This window comes from Parasteatoda tepidariorum, chromosome X2 (assembly GCF_043381705.1).
Source record: "Parasteatoda tepidariorum isolate YZ-2023 chromosome X2, CAS_Ptep_4.0, whole genome shotgun sequence".
Classification (NCBI taxonomy): Eukaryota; Metazoa; Arthropoda; class Arachnida; order Araneae; family Theridiidae; genus Parasteatoda; species Parasteatoda tepidariorum.
The window spans coordinates 25,996,777-26,015,193 of record NC_092215.1 but is presented as its reverse complement, the minus strand read 5'-3'; the positions used below and the strand labels follow the sequence as shown (position 1 = coordinate 26,015,193).

At 26.8% G+C, this 18,417-nt stretch overlaps 1 protein-coding gene across 1 annotated transcript in view; it reads right to left on the bottom strand.

Moving 5' to 3' along the window:
* Positions 1-18,417, bottom strand: part of LOC107437513 (uncharacterized) — a gene marked incomplete at its 5' end in the record, with an annotated part of 153,551 nt that overhangs the window by 117,367 nt on the left and 17,767 nt on the right. Inside the window, 20 exon segments of the mRNA XM_071188260.1 lie at positions 18-89; positions 230-301; positions 442-513; positions 654-725; positions 866-937; positions 1,078-1,149; positions 1,291-1,362; positions 1,505-1,576; positions 1,717-1,788; positions 1,931-2,002; positions 2,143-2,214; positions 2,540-2,611; positions 3,448-3,519; positions 3,662-3,733; positions 3,874-3,939; positions 4,078-4,149; positions 4,297-4,368; positions 4,480-4,551; positions 4,717-4,788; positions 10,841-10,962. Of these exon segments, the coding sequence (XP_071044361.1) occupies positions 18-89; positions 230-301; positions 442-513; positions 654-725; positions 866-937; positions 1,078-1,149; positions 1,291-1,362; positions 1,505-1,576; positions 1,717-1,788; positions 1,931-2,002; positions 2,143-2,214; positions 2,540-2,611; positions 3,448-3,519; positions 3,662-3,733; positions 3,874-3,939; positions 4,078-4,149; positions 4,297-4,368; positions 4,480-4,551; positions 4,717-4,788; positions 10,841-10,962 (1,484 nt within the window).

Below are 18,417 nucleotides of genomic sequence, written 5' to 3'. Positions count from 1 at the left end.
AAAAACATTTTGCTCACCTTTTACACAAGCTTTATCAGTTATAGTAGCTGGGATAAAATTTTTTGCCATTGTTGAAGGTTTATGATCATCTAAAAATAAACAATTTGATTTTTAATAAAGTATAAAATTAATTAAGGTTAAATATTTACAATTTAATTTAACCTTTGTAAATATGACTAAGTATAAGTTTTGATTTTCCCTAATTATAAAGAAAAAACATTTTGCTCACCTTTTACACAAGCTTTATCTGTTATAGTAGCTGGGATAAAATTTTTTGCCATTGTTGAAGGTTTATGATCATCTAAAAATAAACAATTTGATTTTTAATAAAGTATAAAATTAATTAAGGTTAAATATTTACAATTTAATTTAACCTTTGTAAATATGACTAAGTATAAGTTTTGATTTTCCCTAATTATAAAGAAAAAACATTTTGCTCACCTTTTACACAAGCTTTATCTGTTATAGTAGCTGGGATAAAATTTTTTGCCATTGTTGAAGGTTTATGATCATCTAAAAATAAACAATTTGATTTTTAATAAAGTATAAAATTAATTAAGGTTAAATATTTACAATTTAATTTAACCTTTGTAAATATGACTAAGTATAAGTTTTGATTTTCCCTAATTATAAAGAAAAAACATTTTGCTCACCTTTTACACAAGCTTTATCTGTTATAGTAGCTGGGATAAAATTTTTTGCCATTGTTGAAGGTTTATGATCATCTAAAAATAAACAATTTGATTTTTAATAAAGTATAAAATTAATTAAGGTTAAATATTTACAATTTAATTTAACCTTTGTAAATATGACTAAGTATAAGTTTTGATTTTCCCTAATTATAAAGAAAAAACATTTTGCTCACCTTTTACACAAGCTTTATCTGTTATAGTAGCTGGGATAAAATTTTTTGCCATTGTTGAAGGTTTATGATCATCTAAAAATAAACAATTTGATTTTTAATAAAGTATAAAATTAATTAAGGTTAAATATTTACAATTTAATTTAACCTTTGTAAGTATGACTAAGTATAAGTTTTGATTTTCCGTAATTATGAAGAAAAAATATTTTGCTCACCTTTTAGACGAGCTTTATCTGTTATAGTAGCTGGGATAAATTTTTTTGTCTTTATTGAAAGTTTATTTTTGTCTAAAAATAAAAAAATTTATTTTTAATAAAGTATAAAATTAATTGAGGTTAAATATTTATAATTTAGTTTAACCTTTATAAGCATGACTATAAGTATAAGTTTTGATTTTCTGTAATTATGAAGAAAAACATTTAGCTTACCTTTTAGACCAGATTTATCTGTTATAGTAGCTGGGATAAAATTTTTAGTCTTTATTGAAAGTTTATTTTTGTCTAAAAATAAAAAAAAAATAATCTTTAATAAAGTATAAAATTAATTAAGGTTAAATATTTAAAATTGAATTTAACCTTTATAAGTATGACTAAATATAAGTTTTGATTTTCCGTAATTATGAAGAAAAAACATTTTGCCCACCTTTTTGACAAGCTTTATCTGTTATAGCAGTTGACATAAATTTTTTTTTCATTGTTGAAAGTTTATGATCATCTAAAAATAAACAATTTGATTTTTATTAAAGTATAAAATTAATTAAGGTTAAATATTTACAATTTAATTTAAACTTTATAAGTATGACTAAGTATAAGTTTTGATTTTCTGTAATTATGAAGAAAAAACATTTTGCTCACCTTTTAGACAGGCTTTATCTGTTATAGTAGCTGGGATAAAATTTTTTGTCTTTATTGAAAGTTTATTTTTGTCTAAAAATAAAAAAAATAATTTTTATTAAAGTATAAAATTAATTAAGGATAAATATTTACAATTTAGTTTAACCCTTATAAGTATGACTATAAGTATAAGTTTTGATTTTCTGTAATTATGAAGAAAAAACATTTAGCTTACCTTTTAGACCAGGTTTATCTGTTTTAGTAGCTGACATTAATTTTTTTTTCATTGTTGAAAGTTTATGTTTGTCTAAAAATAAAAAATTTAATATTTAATAAAGTATAAAATTAATTAAGGTTAAATATTTACAATTTAATTTAACCTTTATAAGTATGACTAAGCATAAGTTTTGATTTTCTGTAATTATGAAGAAAAAACATTTTGCTCACCTTTTAGACAAGCTTTATCTGTTATAGTAGCTGGGATAAAATTTTTTGTCCTTATTGAAAGTTTATTTTTGTCTAAAAATAAAAAAAATAATTTTTAATGAAGTATAAAATTAATTAAGGTTAAATATTTACAATGTAGTTTAACCTTTATAAGTATGACTGTTCCCGCGCCAAATTAATTAAAAAAAGATCAAGAGATGGCGCTGGGAAGAGTCATGTGTATTAAGTGAAAGAGAAAATAAAAAAGATGGAGGAAGAGCAAGTCGTGTGTCCTTTATTGTGGTAAAAAATTAAAAAAAAGAACCAGCTAAAAAGTTTTTCTGATCTAATATTGTTCAATGACTATAAGTATAAGTTTTGATTTTCTGTAATTATGAAGAAAAAACATTTAGCTTACCTTTTAGACCAGGTTTATCTGTTTTAGTAGCTGACATTAATTTTTTTTTCATTGTTGAAAGTTTATGTTTGTCTAAAAATAAAAAATTTAATATTTAATAAAGTATAAAATTAATTAAGGTTAAATATTTACAATTTAATTTAACCTTTATAAGTATGACTAAGCATAAGTTTTGATTTTCTGTAATTATGAAGAAAAAACATTTTGCTCACCTTTTAGACAAGCTTTATCTGTTATAGTAGCTGGGATAAAATTTTTTGTCCTTATTGAAAGTTTATTTTTGTCTAAAAATAAAAAAAATAATTTTTAATGAAGTATAAAATTAATTAAGGTTAAATATTTACAATGTAGTTTAACCTTTATAAGTATGACTGTTCCCGCGCCAAATTAATTAAAAAAAGATCAAGAGATGGCGCTGGGAAGAGTCATGTGTATTAAGTGAAAGAGAAAATAAAAAAGATGGAGGAAGAGCAAGTCGTGTGTCCTTTATTGTGGTAAAAAATTAAAAAAAAGAACCAGCTAAAAAGTTTTTCTGATCTAATATTTTTCAGATGGTCCGTTGTCAGCCTGAAGGGGAATCCCGGTGAGCTCTTTCCAATCTTTATTTGAAATAATTAGTTATGAGAATTTGTTGTTATAAAGTTTAATTGCATATTTTAAAATGGACGCATTAAAAATAAGAAAAAAAGTTTTGAAATCCGCTTTAACGCGGCATAAATAGAAAGTTGCGTCCACGTTAAAAAGTGTTGATNGAAAGTTTATGTTTGTCTAAAAATAAAAAATTTAATCTTTAATAAAGTATAAAATTAAGTAAGGTTAAATATTTAAAATTTAATTTAACCTTCATAAATATGACTAAATATAAGTTTTGATTTTCCGTAATTATGAAGAAAAAATATTTTGCTCACCTTTTAGACGAGCTTTATCTGTTATAGTAGCTGGGATAAAATTTTTTGTCTTCGTTGAAAGTTTATTTTTGTCTAAAAATAAAAAAATTAATTTTTAATAAAGTATAAAATTAATTAAGGTTAAATATTTACAATTTAGTTTAACCTTTATAAGCATGACTATAAGTATAAGTTTTGATTTTCTGTAATTATGAAGAAAAAACATTTAGCTTACCTTTTAGACCAGGTTTATCTGTTTTAGTAGCTGACATTTGTTTGTTTTTCATTGTTGAAAGTTTATGTTTGTCTAAAAATAAAAAATTTAATCTTTAATAAAGTATAAAATTAAGTAAGGTTAAATATTTAAAATTTAATTTAACCTTTATAAGTATTACTATAAGTTTTGATTTTCTGTAATTATAAATGAAGAAAAAACATTTAGCTTACCTTTTAGACAAGCTTTTTTTGTCTTAGTAGCTGGTTTAGAATTTTTTGCTGGAAGTTTATGATTGTCTAAAAATAAACAATTTATCTTTAAATAAAGTATAAAATTTATTAAGGGTAAATATTTACAAGTTAATTTAACCTGTATGACTGTAAGTATAAGTTTTAACTTTCAAATTATGAATGAAGAAAAAATATTTAGCTCACCTTTTAGGCAAGCTTTCTTTGTTTTAGTAGCTGGCCTATAATTTTTCGACATTGTTGAAAGTTTAAGACTGTCTAAAAATAAACAATTAAATTTGAAATAAAGTGTATAAACTTATTAAGGGTATATATTTACAATTTTATATAACCTGTATAAGCATGACTATAAGAATAAGTTTTGATTTTCTGTAATTATGAATGAAGAAAAAAAATTTAGCTCACCTTTTAGGCAAGATTTTTTTGTTTTAGCAGCTGGCATATAATCTTTTGTCGATTTTGCAGGTTTACAATTGTCTAAAAATAAACAATTTAATTCAACCTTTATAAGTTACTATTCTACTCATAAGTTACAATTTTTAACTTTTTGTAATGATAAATGAAGAAAAAAACAAACATTTGGCGCACCTGTTAGAGTAAAATCATCAGACTTTATAGCTCGTATAACATCTTTTGATGATGTTGAATGTAGAACTTTAACTAAAAATAAACATATTTAATTTTTAATCAAGTATAAAATTAATCAAGAGTCAATATTTACTAATGGATTTAATCTTTATAAGTATGATAATAATTCAGTTATTATGTTTGGATATCAGTCTGGATTTTCTGAAATGGCAAATGAAGAATAAAAAACATGTTTACCTTTTAAACTAGCTTTATCTGTTTTAGTAGTTGGTTTACTTTTTTTTCTTGTTTTTGAATATTTAACATAACCTAAAATTAAACAAACCAATTTAATACAGCAAAAAATTAATCCAAAGTTCAAATTAATCATGAGAGAGATTCATAATTTTATTCAACCTTTATAAGTAGGGCTATTCCTTAAGTTTAGAGTTAAGATCGGTAATTTTTGTAATTTCTACCTAAAGAAAAAGTACAATCATGTACATATATAGCAAGCACCTTATTAGAGATAGAAAAGTTACAGAAAAACTTTTTTAGTGAAGGATGATATAATAAATGTGAAGTAGAGTATGTAGAAAGACAGCACTCTTAGACTTAAACTGATTAGTGTTTTAAAATTTACAGAGTAGGAATTGAACTCCATCATGGTTTTTTTAATGTTACTTTTTAATTTTACGATATTTATTATGAATGTTCATTGATTGTTAGATGGTTTAATTTCTAAACTTGCACATTTTTTAAAGCAGTTAATTTCTTTTATTATATGAATTTTCTGGAAAAAGTGAAGAGTTGTCTGAATTTTTATTTGTAATTTCCATTGATTGGATTATGAAGCACACAACCAAAAATGAAAAAAAAGAGAGACCAGATAGAATTTTAATACCGCCCTTGATCTTGATTATACAGATGACAGTCTTCCTTTCATCTAGATTCATAGGTAGTGAAAAAAATGAAAAATTTAATAAATATGCAAATCAAATTAGTCTACAAATTAATAAGTATCAAACAAAAGCCATGAGATTAAATGCAAAATCAATTAATAAATTCTGAAGAAATTGATTCTTTCACACACCTTGGAGCAATTGTAAGTAAACAAAGAGGCAGAAATGATATAACAAAAGAATTATAAAAATTAGAAGCTGTTTCAGAAACCTTCAAAAAATTTTGAGAACCTAAAGTATAAAAATCTTCACAAATTTTTTTTTTTTCAAAGCTGTTGTTCGCTTCATACTTTGGTATGCTGCTGAATGTTGGAACCTCCACTAAACTAAAATAGAAGAACTGGAAACATTCCAAAACAAATGTTTAAGAATTATTTTAAAAATTTTATGGCCTAACAAAATTTTAAATGAAGATCTAGCAATGAAGGAAAAACTAACACCCTTTCATCAGGAAATTTTGAAGGAAGATGGAGATGAATTGGACATACCCTTTGTTTAAAACAAGACAGCCCTGCTAACATTGTTCTTACTTGGGCACCCGATGGAAACTATAAAAGAGGAAGGCCGAGACTTACTTAGCAAGGATACATGCATCAAGATTTGCGCAAGGCAAAACAAAATGGATAAGAGGAGACAAGAGTACTGGCTCAGGACTAGAGAGCCTGAAACAAGAGACTTGAGGTCCTATGTGCCAGCTAGCCCAAAGAGGATAGGTAGCATATATTATATTCATATACATTCAATTTTCAAAAACTGTTTTCTTGCAATTTATAATTACATTTTATTTATTTGTTGTACATTAAATTTCTTTCTACATCCTCATTTTGCCATTGTCAGTTTAAGAATAGTAGTTTGTGGCTGAAAAGTTATTTGGTATGTGTTGTCCGTCTCTTTAATGAATCATAAGAAATACTGTAAGGTCATCAGACTCAAAAATAGTTTATCTCACTCTAAATCTTTGATGGGTGTCTGGTTAAAGATTAATAATCACTAAATTCTATCCCCAAGCTTTTTATTTAGTTAATTTAATATTTCATTTGTTGTTCGTTTTTGTAATTTTTGAAGTCTTTTTAAATATTATGATTGCTTTAATTCTAATCAGGGTTTATGCTATTTTCACCTAGCAGTCTTTTATCTTAAGATTTTTCATTTTTTCTATCAATATTTGATTGCTATAATCTCACGACAGATTATATTAGAATTTAAATTTTGCACCAGTTTGTTTATAGTTAAAATTCATAATCCAGAAAGATATCCCGAGGAAGAGTAAATTTTCTTAATGTTTGTTAATTATTTGATACCACCTTTGGTGGGAGTCTCTCCTTCTCAAATTATCGCCTGTTTATTTTGCCATTTATTCATGAAAATGCATTATACATAAAAATATTCAGGAATATTTCAGTTGATTATAAGAAAATTAAATAGCACTAATTTAAATATTAACATTATATTTTATTGAATGAAGTAAATTTTGATCTTTGTTTGATGATCTACTTTCAAAAACTGTTGAATTCATTATTATATTACAAATAATGTTGTATTATATTACAAATAATGAAACAAGAATACTGAATTTTGTTAACATACTAAGCTTTGATTATTTTTCAATAATGACTAATTTATTTATTTATTTATAAAAATTATTAATCATTAATAATTTTTTTAAAAAATGTGCAAAATACCAAATACTTGGCAAATATTTGGTATTTGTCCAAATATTTAGTATTTGGCCAAATCACAATTAATTACATCCCTAATAAGGATCAATAAAGAAAGCTTTATAAAGAATCTAATTAATGCAATGTTATATTTGCATTCAAGAGAATGTCTAAACTGTATCATCCTGGTCCAAAAAAAAGTTTTACTTATAAAAATGACTTGTTAAATATTTCTTGTTTATTAGGTTTCTTTTTGAAAAGGAAGATAGTTCACGGAAAAATGTCAGGAAAAGAAAGAATATTTTTGATTATTTCAACAACTTGAAGAGGTATTTTTGATGCATAACAGGATAGGAAGAAATAGATAAATATTCATTGATTGGTAGGTTTGCTGTTATAAAAGTTTATGTATTGTTGTAGGAAAGCAGACACATTACAGTGATATTCTAATAAAATGTATTAATAATATTTTTAATTCTTCCTTCAGCTTGGAAATTTCTTCAAAGATTATTTTATTTTATTTCTAAACTATAATGAACTTGAACTAGCATATGGTTTATTTAAACAATAATTTCTTATTTGCTCTCTCATGCCAATCACACAATTTTAACTTTCCAGAGGTCTTTACCAAAGATAAACAATCATATAATGTATAGTACATCGAGAAAAAAAATGAAAAGATGATGTTATTTATTTCTATTACTTTTTGAATTTTCTTAGATAATATTGTATAACAAAACCAAATTTTGTTTAAATGATTTTAGACATTAATTGATATCATCTTAAATCTGTAAATATTTGTATAAATTAGTGAATATTCTTTACTTAAGTGGCTAAATATTTCAGATAAACCTTAAACAATCAGAATAATAATCATAATTGCAAAAAAATCACCTAATTATAAATATAATCCAAAAAGAAAACAATGCCTGAAGTATTTTTGAAGAAAGACTCGGCTAGGCAACATTTTTGCTGACTTGGCTACAAATTTATAGCTCTGGAAATTTTGAGTTTCAAACCATTAGGACAAATACTTATGGAGATATGTGAGAGTTGTGGCAGAAATTCCAGGACTTTGTCACCAAGCCTATTTAAACAGGAATGCACAGTCCACAAAAAAAAAGACATTACCCTAAATAACTTTTGTTTCAATGATTGGATTTTCATGTATTAAGTGCCAATTTTAACGGTTTCTGAGGGTGACCTCAAATATGCTAATTGTTTAGTGCTAAATATTATTGAAGTAACGAAATCGGACACAAAAACGTATTTTCTCTGAATAAACATAAATTTTTTTACATATTTGGATTTTTAATCTTTAAAATATTTGTTTTCAACCCAAATGAATCCTTGTGCTCAGTATACTATAATTGAGTTAAAATACTAAGAACCAAAATTATATGTTTCAGTTTGAACAATAGGGGTAATGAAAATACGTGTTGACAATAGTAAAACACATTATTCATATGGTATCCAGAAAGAATAAAGCAAATAAGAACTGCTAACTAAATTTAAGACATATTAATTTTTTTATAACAATGCTAAAAAGAAAATGGAAGCAAGATTATTATAAAATTCTTATATCAAATTTTTATTAATTTATTTTTGTAAGGTCACTTGAACAGTTATTTCCCAAAAGCACTCATGTTGCACTACAGAAAGAAAAAAGATGCAGGACCAAAATGGAAAATGTGTGTATCTTTGTCCCATCGGTTTAAAGCTGATGGATAACAACATGTTATATACATGATTTTTGTTTTCTTTTGGCAATTTTTTATGTGCTTTTTTAAAAGGTTTTTAAAGTTATATTTTCATTTCAAACAACTAATACAATTTTAACAAATGATAATGAAAATCATCTAATGTGTGATATGTGCAAGTTATACAAAACATACTTAAATATACAAACTAAGTTATTTGTGACAAAAAGCTAATTTCACAAATTCTTCGTTAGAACATAAGTATCTATTTGGAAAAAATAAAATCTGATGAGCAATTTGAAAATTTTTAGTATGGCCTTTGTTATAACCAGATTTTTTTAAAAAGCAAGCTTACTAATGTAGTTGTTTAGGCCAAAGAAGAACAGCTTTCACAGGAAAACATGGTGCTGCTGTCATTAAATTAGAATAAGGTTTTAAGAAATAAAGAGACATGTTTCATAAAATAGACACTTTTATTGTTCATTTTGCCACAGGGACACCATTCTGGATCTCTTCTTGTTATGCAATGTAAATGTTTTTAATGAAATATTTTAGTGGTCCTTATACAAAACACCATATTCGAATTTAGTGTAACAAATTATAAATAAAAGTCTAGTTTGATAACAAAATGTTGTCTTATACTTGATGCCACTTCTTTGTAAGACTACTTTTTTACTGTTGCAGAGCATATTTTTAACACTTTTTTTTTAAAATTGAAAAAAATGATTTCTGTTTCTGAAATGTAAGAAAATGTTTTATAATTCTTCATAAAATAGTAATAAAAAAATGGAGTGGAAAATTTAAAACACACCTTATTTTCACATGTTCCTAAATAAGAAAATAAAAAAAAGATTTTGAAAATCTATTTAATTTTTCTTTTCTTTTTAGAAGTGGTACATAAATATTGCAATTTTAACATGGGCAAGGAGAGATCTTTCTTAAAAATTTCAAATAAAAAAAAAAAGAAGAAAGTTTTTGAAATTTGTCAAGTTTTAGAAGAACCAACTTATAATAAACCTGCATTTAACGAGATAGAATGTGCAAAATGTAAAGCTTCATTTGGGAAAACGAGAAATGTTTTTTTGGAAGCATGAAATAGTATCAGAAACAATAAAAAACTATAAAATATAAAAAAAAAACTATTAATGGTCTTTTGGCACATAATTATTGTAAAATATGTTTCCATGTCATTTAGAAAGAGTTAAATTATTCTTCAAAGTTATCAACAACAGATGCAACTTTTAGAGAAGGTAGAAATGCAAACCAGAGTGAACACCAAGTCAGCCTAATTTTTATAGAAGATATAGAAAACATTTTGAGGGGTTTTAATATTGTCAGAGAAGTACTTGTGTGATTGCAGGTGCATACCAGTTTCAGAGGCAGAGTAATAAAATATCAATTTGGGCCCTTTCTTTTACCTGCAAGTGTGCTTTTTATTTACATGCTTAGAATGTTGAAAAGTTTTATTTGCAAAAGAAAACTCAAAATTATAACTCTCTGAGACAAAAGATAAAAAAATTTACAATAGTAATTAAAATATAAAATGAAGCAGCTTACGTAAATTGATTTTAATGTTAACTTTTTTTGTTCTAACCAGGAATTTCGATTTAATGAACAAATGAATTTAACAAGCATTTTTCGGCTTCCACAGTCTTTCGTAAGACTTTAGTTTTTATCTTCACAAAGTAAATAATTAATCATTCTGCATGAATAAAAAGGAATTACCACTACCAATATAACAACAATAGCGGAAATACATATGAAAATGAACTTTCGTTTGTTTAAATCATAAATAAAAAAAAGCAGTAGACAACAAATATGGCAACGGGATTTCGATTAAAACTTCAAATGCAATCAAAAATATCAGATAGAATTAGTGATTAAGTAATTGGATAAAGAATTTTTTGAAGAGATAATACGAAGCTGATCAAATATAAAGTGTTAGGAAAAGTAAATACTCAATTGTAAAATACAACGTGCAACATTAAAATAGGATTTACAGATTAAAAAAAAAAGAGTAATATCAAAAATCTCTTAGGAAAGTGATCATCCTTATTCTTACCACTGACTATTGTAGATTTGACTACTTTACAGGAATGGACAATTTTCTCAGGATCATATCTTACATCTTTTATTTCTAACAACTTTTGAAGCAATGTCCCTTTGGCATCAACCTTTTGAATCCTATAAAACAAAAAAGTCATTTTGAACCGATGTATATATTAAAATAATGATACTGTGTATTAAAATAAAAAAGTGGAGAAAAAACACATATCAGTATCTAAAAAGAGCACTTGTTGAAGTGGTTTAGAAGCAGACTAAACATGTAAGCAATTGTAAAATATAAAAGAACAAATTTTTAGCTACAGAGAAAGATTAATAATGCTAACATCATTTGTTAACTTGTGCATAAAATGATACAAATAATTTAAATAAATTCTAAAATTTATGTATAATACTAATTTATGAAATTATTAGAAGTTAATTAGCAATTTTGTAATATCTAGAATTAATTTTCTGTGGTTCAATCAATTAGGTCTAAGTCAGAGATTCCTAGTCAATGTCTAGGACTAAACAAATGGTATTCAAAGTCAGAAGATCAGGAAAAAAAGAAAATTGTATTTAGTGGGTGTCCAGCGAGAAGATATTTTCAAATTCCTTGACTTTTCCCTGATATTTTCATGCAAGCAGTGGCATATCTAGGGTATGGCGGAATGCCATAGGCACATTATTTCAAAAAGGCGCTAAATTGATCAATATCAATGATTATTTTTTTCACTTAAGAATTCTTTTTTATGTTAGGGCAGATTTAATAATAAAATGCATACAACATTTAAAAGAAATACCAGAATGCAGAGAATCCATGATTAGGGTTGCAAGTTTGTCGCGGCGTGAATTTTCACGACCGTTTCCGCGAAATTTTAAGTTTTTTTCAAAAATTCGCGAATTTTTTAAAGTTACGCGATTTGAACGAAAGTTATTCAATTCACGCGATTTAAATGAAAATTATTCACAATTTGAAGTTATTTTTTTTTCTGTTTTATCTTATCAATAAAAATATATTTGTAGTTATTATTTTTCTGAAGTTTAAAAATTGATTATATTTTTTTCAAAGCATTCACAAAAGTATCTAGCAAAATGACATTAGAATTGGGTTAGGCTCTATACAAGATCCTCGCTTTTGTATTGAAATTGAATACCATGAACAAACTGAAAGATAAGATTTTCTACATTCTAATTCTTCATAAATCTATCAATTCTTATCTCCCCCTCCATTGACCAGATTGACAGTCCTCTCACTGTATGAGCCCCCCATCTTATAGCACTCACCATGTAAAGGGGGGGGGGGCAACCACAAGACATTTGTAGTTAACAAATTATTTAGGGGATTGAATTTCATTGCAGGAATTAGTAGGACTGAAAAGTTGATTGAAGACTGGTGGTCACAAAAAGTGTGGTCTTCTTATCTTTTTGTTGACTGATTGACACCAATGCCTCCCTTTCCTAACAGTCAACTAGAATATAAAAGATAAAGGAAAACAAAAGAAGAAGAAAAATTGACTCTTTCACAGGAAATTCCTAGTAGTGAGAAGGTACATATATTTACACTGATTCATACCTGCCAACTCTCCCGCATTTTGCGGGAGATTTTATTTTCATATTTAAAGTGGTAGTAAATATATACTATTTTTTCTTTTATAAATTTAATTTTTAAATGATTTTGATCACCACTATTCTTACAAAAATTAAGCTTATATATTAATATGCGTTACTATCATGGTGGTCAACTTAATTTTTTCAAATACAACGTATTTTTTTGTTTAAAATTGAAGTTTTAATTCCATTTTAATACCACTGGGAAAAATGATAATGGAAGGGATTAAAAGTTGGCACGTCTGCTGATTATTTCAATAGGTACAGAAAGGTATGTGGAAATGCTTGTTAACAATAGAATACTCAAGAGCAGCTCTTTTAATCTTTTGAAGGATAACAGGAAAGTGTATTGTAACTTTCAATCCTACAAAAATAATGCAAAGTCTACTAAAAATATCTCATTTCATTTTCAAGCGAGGTTAAGGAAAGTTTTCAGTTCTTCTTAGATGGTAAAATGAGCCATACGAGCAAGATAACTGCTCTCGAGCGTTGTAAGCAATATAAAAAAGGAACTTTTGAAGTAAGAAAGAATCTTTTGTTTTGTGCCAATTGCAATGTTCCAGTAGATTTTTCGAGGAAAGATAGCTGTGAAAAACATTTAAAAAGTAAACTACATCTAAAAAAGAAAACCAGTGAACCCAGTGTAACTCAAACAGGTATTGAAAAGTTGTTTGAAAAAAAAAACCCTTCAAGAGCAACACCGTTGTGTTCAACTTTCAAAGTTGGTAGGTGTATTTGCAGTGGCAAACATTCCCCTGAACAAGCTAGATAATCCTGCACTGAAGGGTTACCTGGAAAATTCCCTTAAAGATATTGGTGTCATTCCAAGCTCTAGCCACTTATGAAACCACTACCTGCCTAAGATTCAAGAATTTCATAAAAATCAAGTTGCCGATATTTTAGCCTCTGCAGCTGGTGTAAGTATTGTGACGGATGAAACTACAGACTCTGAAGACAGATATGTATTAAACGTGTTAGCAGTTCCCTCTGTGGACATACAAGATGATAGTTCTGACATTCCTTTATCTGCTTTTTTCTTAGAAAGCATACCACTGGAAAGTGTAAATTTTAAAACTGTTAGCGAAGCAGTTATCCAGTGTTGTCAAAAGTACAAGCTTTGTTTTAATACCATTTCATCTTTCGTCACTGACAATGCGTCTTACATGAACAAAGCATAGGAAAAAAGTTTGAAAGCAGTTTTCTTGAATGCTGTTCATGTGACTTGCAATACACATCTTTTAAATCTCCTAAGAGAAATATGGCAAAATCAATTTGAAAAAGTGAATTCTTTTACTGTGCATTTAAAGCGTGCATTCACAGCATGTCCTTCACGTAAGGGTCGATTTCGAGCCTTTTTAGTTGAAAAGGGCAAAAACGCCACTTTACCACCGGTTCCCGTACAAACCAGATGGAATAGCTGGTTTAAGGCAGCTTTGTTTCACGTAAATTACTTAGCTGAATATGCAGAGTTCTTCAATAAAGAGCAACAAAATAGCAATAGTTCTTTGATCAGCACGATTTCCGAAGAATGTTGTAACGCAGAATTGAGTAAGATTTAAGAGAGATTGAAAAATATGCATCTTTAATTTTAAATCTATTAAATTTATATGAAAAACAAAGAATAAGTTCGCATGTTATTTTTAATGAAATGTCTGATCTTGCTGAAGATTTAAAAAGCAAATCTATAACCTGCCAGCACTTGAAATCTAAAAAGGCTTTAAAATCATGCCAGGAAAAAATTTAGGCATACTTTTTTGAGGGCAATATTACAACACACAGATTTCGTCAACCAGCATCAAGCTTTTTTAAAGCATGCAGAGCTTTTGATCCTAGTCAATTCAAATACTTAGATGTTTTCCAAGAAGATGATAGTTCTTTTATTTTTAACTCTATCCCCATGTTTGAGGATGAAGAAGAGTTGAATAACGAATTTAATGCTTACAAAGCGACAGTTAATGAACTACACGTTGAAAGTAGACAATTAATTCAGTTTTGGAAATCGAAGATGGAACGCTATCCAAAACTGTCTAAAGAGGCAATTCGATGTTTGTCAGTACCAACTAATAGTGTGGATGCCGAACGATCTTTTTCAAAATACAAAAATGTATTGAGTGATGAAAGGAGAAACATTAGCGAGAATAACCTAACCATGTATAATATTTTGGATCAAAATTCTGTACATTTAAGTAACGGCATTAATATTGCTTAAAAATAAAATTTTGTAACTTTTTTATGTTCTTCTTATTATTTTTAAATTGATTTTTGGTGCATATGTTATCCGCGAAAATTTCGCAAATTTTTAAAACTTTTGCGCGAATCACCTGCGAATTTATGTCTTTTTCTCCCGCGAAAAACTTGCAACCCTATCAATGATCCCTGAATAAATCTTTATTTTTCCACAATTACAAGCAAAGAGACAAGATAAACAACTTGTTCCTCCTCTTCATATCACATTGCAAGATTGCAGTCTTTCTAACGGGCCTCTGCCTCGATTGACAACTAATTTGAATCATGAAACGATTTAACAATGAATACAGTTACAGCTTTTATGGTTGATTCAACTATTTAAGGGAATAACCTGTACTACAAGGATTTTCTTTGTTAATTGTAAGTAATCATTTCCTAAATATTTAAATAAATGCATTTATACTTAAATTATTAGTTAGCCCTACATGCGTTTGTCATCTTCTCTAGAAATGGTGTTTATATGCAAGGATGCTAACTAAGATTTCTCTGAAATCTCTTATTAAGTGGTAGAGAATTAAAAACCGAAACTAGCATAGTTTTGGATAATTTTGGTAAAATTTAAGATGCTTACCATGAGATAACTGGAATGAAATTGTATTTCACACGAAATTTCGAATTATATGAACTTAGTGGCGGAAAAAATCATTTTATATTTCAATTTACATAAATCAAGAATCAAACATTTAAACATAAATTTTACTACCAATAGAAAAAAAATTACGTTAAACAGAGCAAGTGGGCATCTCTGTACATGTAGATCGAGAGGAACATATGCTCTTCCCCTTATAAGGTTATTAGAATTTATAATATTTTGTACTTTTTATCATTACTGTTTTATGACAAAACATTTACTATACATATTGATTTTTTTGGAAACAAAAAAGTGAATATTATATAGTTAACTACTCGTTAATGCATTACTCCAAAAATTAATATGTAATAAAAACAAAGAATGTTTAAACCTAAAATGTTATTGGGAACATAATTTTTTGTTTTCTGAAAAATAATTGCGATAAGTAATTTTGTATATAATCGCGTATATTACGTAACATTCATTATGTTCAGCAAATAGTACAAACTAGCCTTAGAGGCCCTAAGCACTTAAAAGATTTTGATGTTCCTTAAATGTAGTTAAAAATATCAACACAAATAAAAAAAAATATTTTTCTTAAATAAAATTAAAGTAAGTTTACAAAACTAAATTCATATAACTGCAAAATTAAATAGTTATTGCAGAAAGGCTATAATGGGAATCAAAATTTTTCAATTAACTCTTTGAAGAATTTTCGATATTAACCACATATTTTGTGACCTTAGATCTGAACTAAAATAATTTTGACAATTCTGCTGTTTTATTTTTAAAAAAAAAATTCACTGACCCATAAGTTATTCTTTTTTCATTTTAATTCGATGGAATAGAAGAAAATTTTTTTTTCAACTGTGGGTCTCAAGTTAATATTCATGTAAAAAAATTATCGAACTTGAGAATAAAAAAAAATGTAGGTCAATAATGTATAAAAAGGGAAATAATCAATAAAAATTAAAATAAACTTTTTATTTTTCTCTCTGAGATTGTGGGGAAATATGTTAGAAAGTGATGCTTCCAATGTTTTTTGTTTTAGGAGTGTGGCAAAATCGAATTCTTTTTCTCTTCGCACACTAGAAAAAACATAGCGCTCAAAATTTTGTTTTACATTATAATATGAAATAAATTTTTATTACAACCAATTATTAATTATACTAAATTTATTTATTACAATCAATCAAAATTAAATACATTTAATACACTGCATAACTATATACATTTAATACAGTTAAATTTCTCAATTAATGATAAGTTAACTTTATAATGGAATCATAATATGTTACTTAATTTTGCTTTATCTTCTGTGAAAATTAACAAAAGAGAGTTTTATATTTAAGTCATAGACTGATAGAGCGATTCGCACAATATGCTTGTACCGAACACTAATTTTAGAGTATATTCACAAATAGTCGGAGAAGGAGCTCAACAAAAAAAATCTAAGTTTCATTTATTCATATTTTGTTTACATAATCTGTTGGTTGTAACAAAACTATTGTTGTTTGCTTGTCAGGCTGACTACAGCACATATAGGTTTTAAATGTAAATATTATAAAATGATTATTATAAAGTGACATCCGAGATTGTTACAGAATACAGTGAAACCTGCCAAGTTGACCACACTTGTAAGTTGGGCACCTGCATAAGTTGACCTCAATTATCAAGAACGGAATTTTTCCTATATAATTTAAAGAAGCAAAACCTTTGTAACTTGACCACCTGTCTATCTTGTATGTTGACCACTGAAATAAGTCAATTTTATCTAGGAGTATTATGAAATTCTATTCTAAGACCCTCATAAGTTGACCAGAAAAAAAAAATTTAGAAAATTTTCCGTCATTTTGGCGATGTATGTTAAAATTTCACTTGTTTGGTGAAATAGTGTAAAAAGCTAATCTAAAACCTTTTGTGAGTTGACCATAAGGGGAAACTGTAAGGGGTCAGCTTTTGATCATTTCTTTCATCCGCTCATTGAAAACAGGTGTGTTAGTTGAAAAGTTGCTATTCCAGTTGCAATAGTGAGCATTTGAATAAATGAATGCTCTGAAATATGCTTTGATCCTTTATTTATAGTCTTTGATCTTTAAGTGTAGTAAATAAATTTTAAAGTGTTCAAATAATTTTATTTTGTTAAAGTTTTCAAATTACATGTTTTCGTGTTCTGATATTTTAAGAAATTATATTTATTAAACACTTCACATGCATAACTAACGAAATAATTTTAAAAAAAAATCAGTTAAATATTAGAATTATGTGTATCAAATTGAAGTTCATTTAGGTTCAAACACATTTCTTAAGATATTCATTTGCATATTATCTGAATAAAACTTTTAAGTCAAGTAAAAAAAAAATAAAATATACAGCAACATGATGTAGGAAACGAAAAAGTAAACAATGACCCACCCCCTCTATAAGTTAACCACTTGCCTAAGTTGACCACTAAAACAATGCACCACAAGTGGTCAACTTACACAAGTTTTACTGTATCATTGTATCTGTTGGTCAACAAAACAAATAAGAAAACGAAGTTTCTAAAGCAATAAATTTATTTTAAAAACATTGGTAGACAAACTGTCACAAACAGAGTGACTAACGAAAAGAATGAATACAAACAATAATGCTTCAACAGAAGCTTAAATACTGTTTAAACAGATAGCGGATGACGTCATGATCCCCGCCAGAACGACCAACAGCAAATGAAAAGAAACTGGCCGATCCATACAGATCATGACATCACCAACGCAAGTTGAATGCATGAGATCGCTATCTTCGACGACTGACGAAGATTGAACCTTATACCTTTTTTTTATGCTATTTTATCAAAATAGAAAAAACCCTTTTAGCATTTATTTGTCTAACAAAAAGACTACATGCAAGCGAGAAAAAATTTAATTATAATCAATTAGAAAAGTTCTTTCCTCACTCTAATAAAAGATTTTAAATCAGTTAAATCTAAAAAACAACAGTTATCACTCAATTGAACTGACACAGACCAATTTTTGAATTAATAGTTAAAATAACTTAACAATTTCACTAGTATTTTTTATTGTTTTCAGGATCTTTGATATTCATAAATAATCTAATATTATTTTGAGAAGTTTTATATTGTTCAATTATGATTTTAAAGGATTAAAATTTTTTTAACACATCAATAT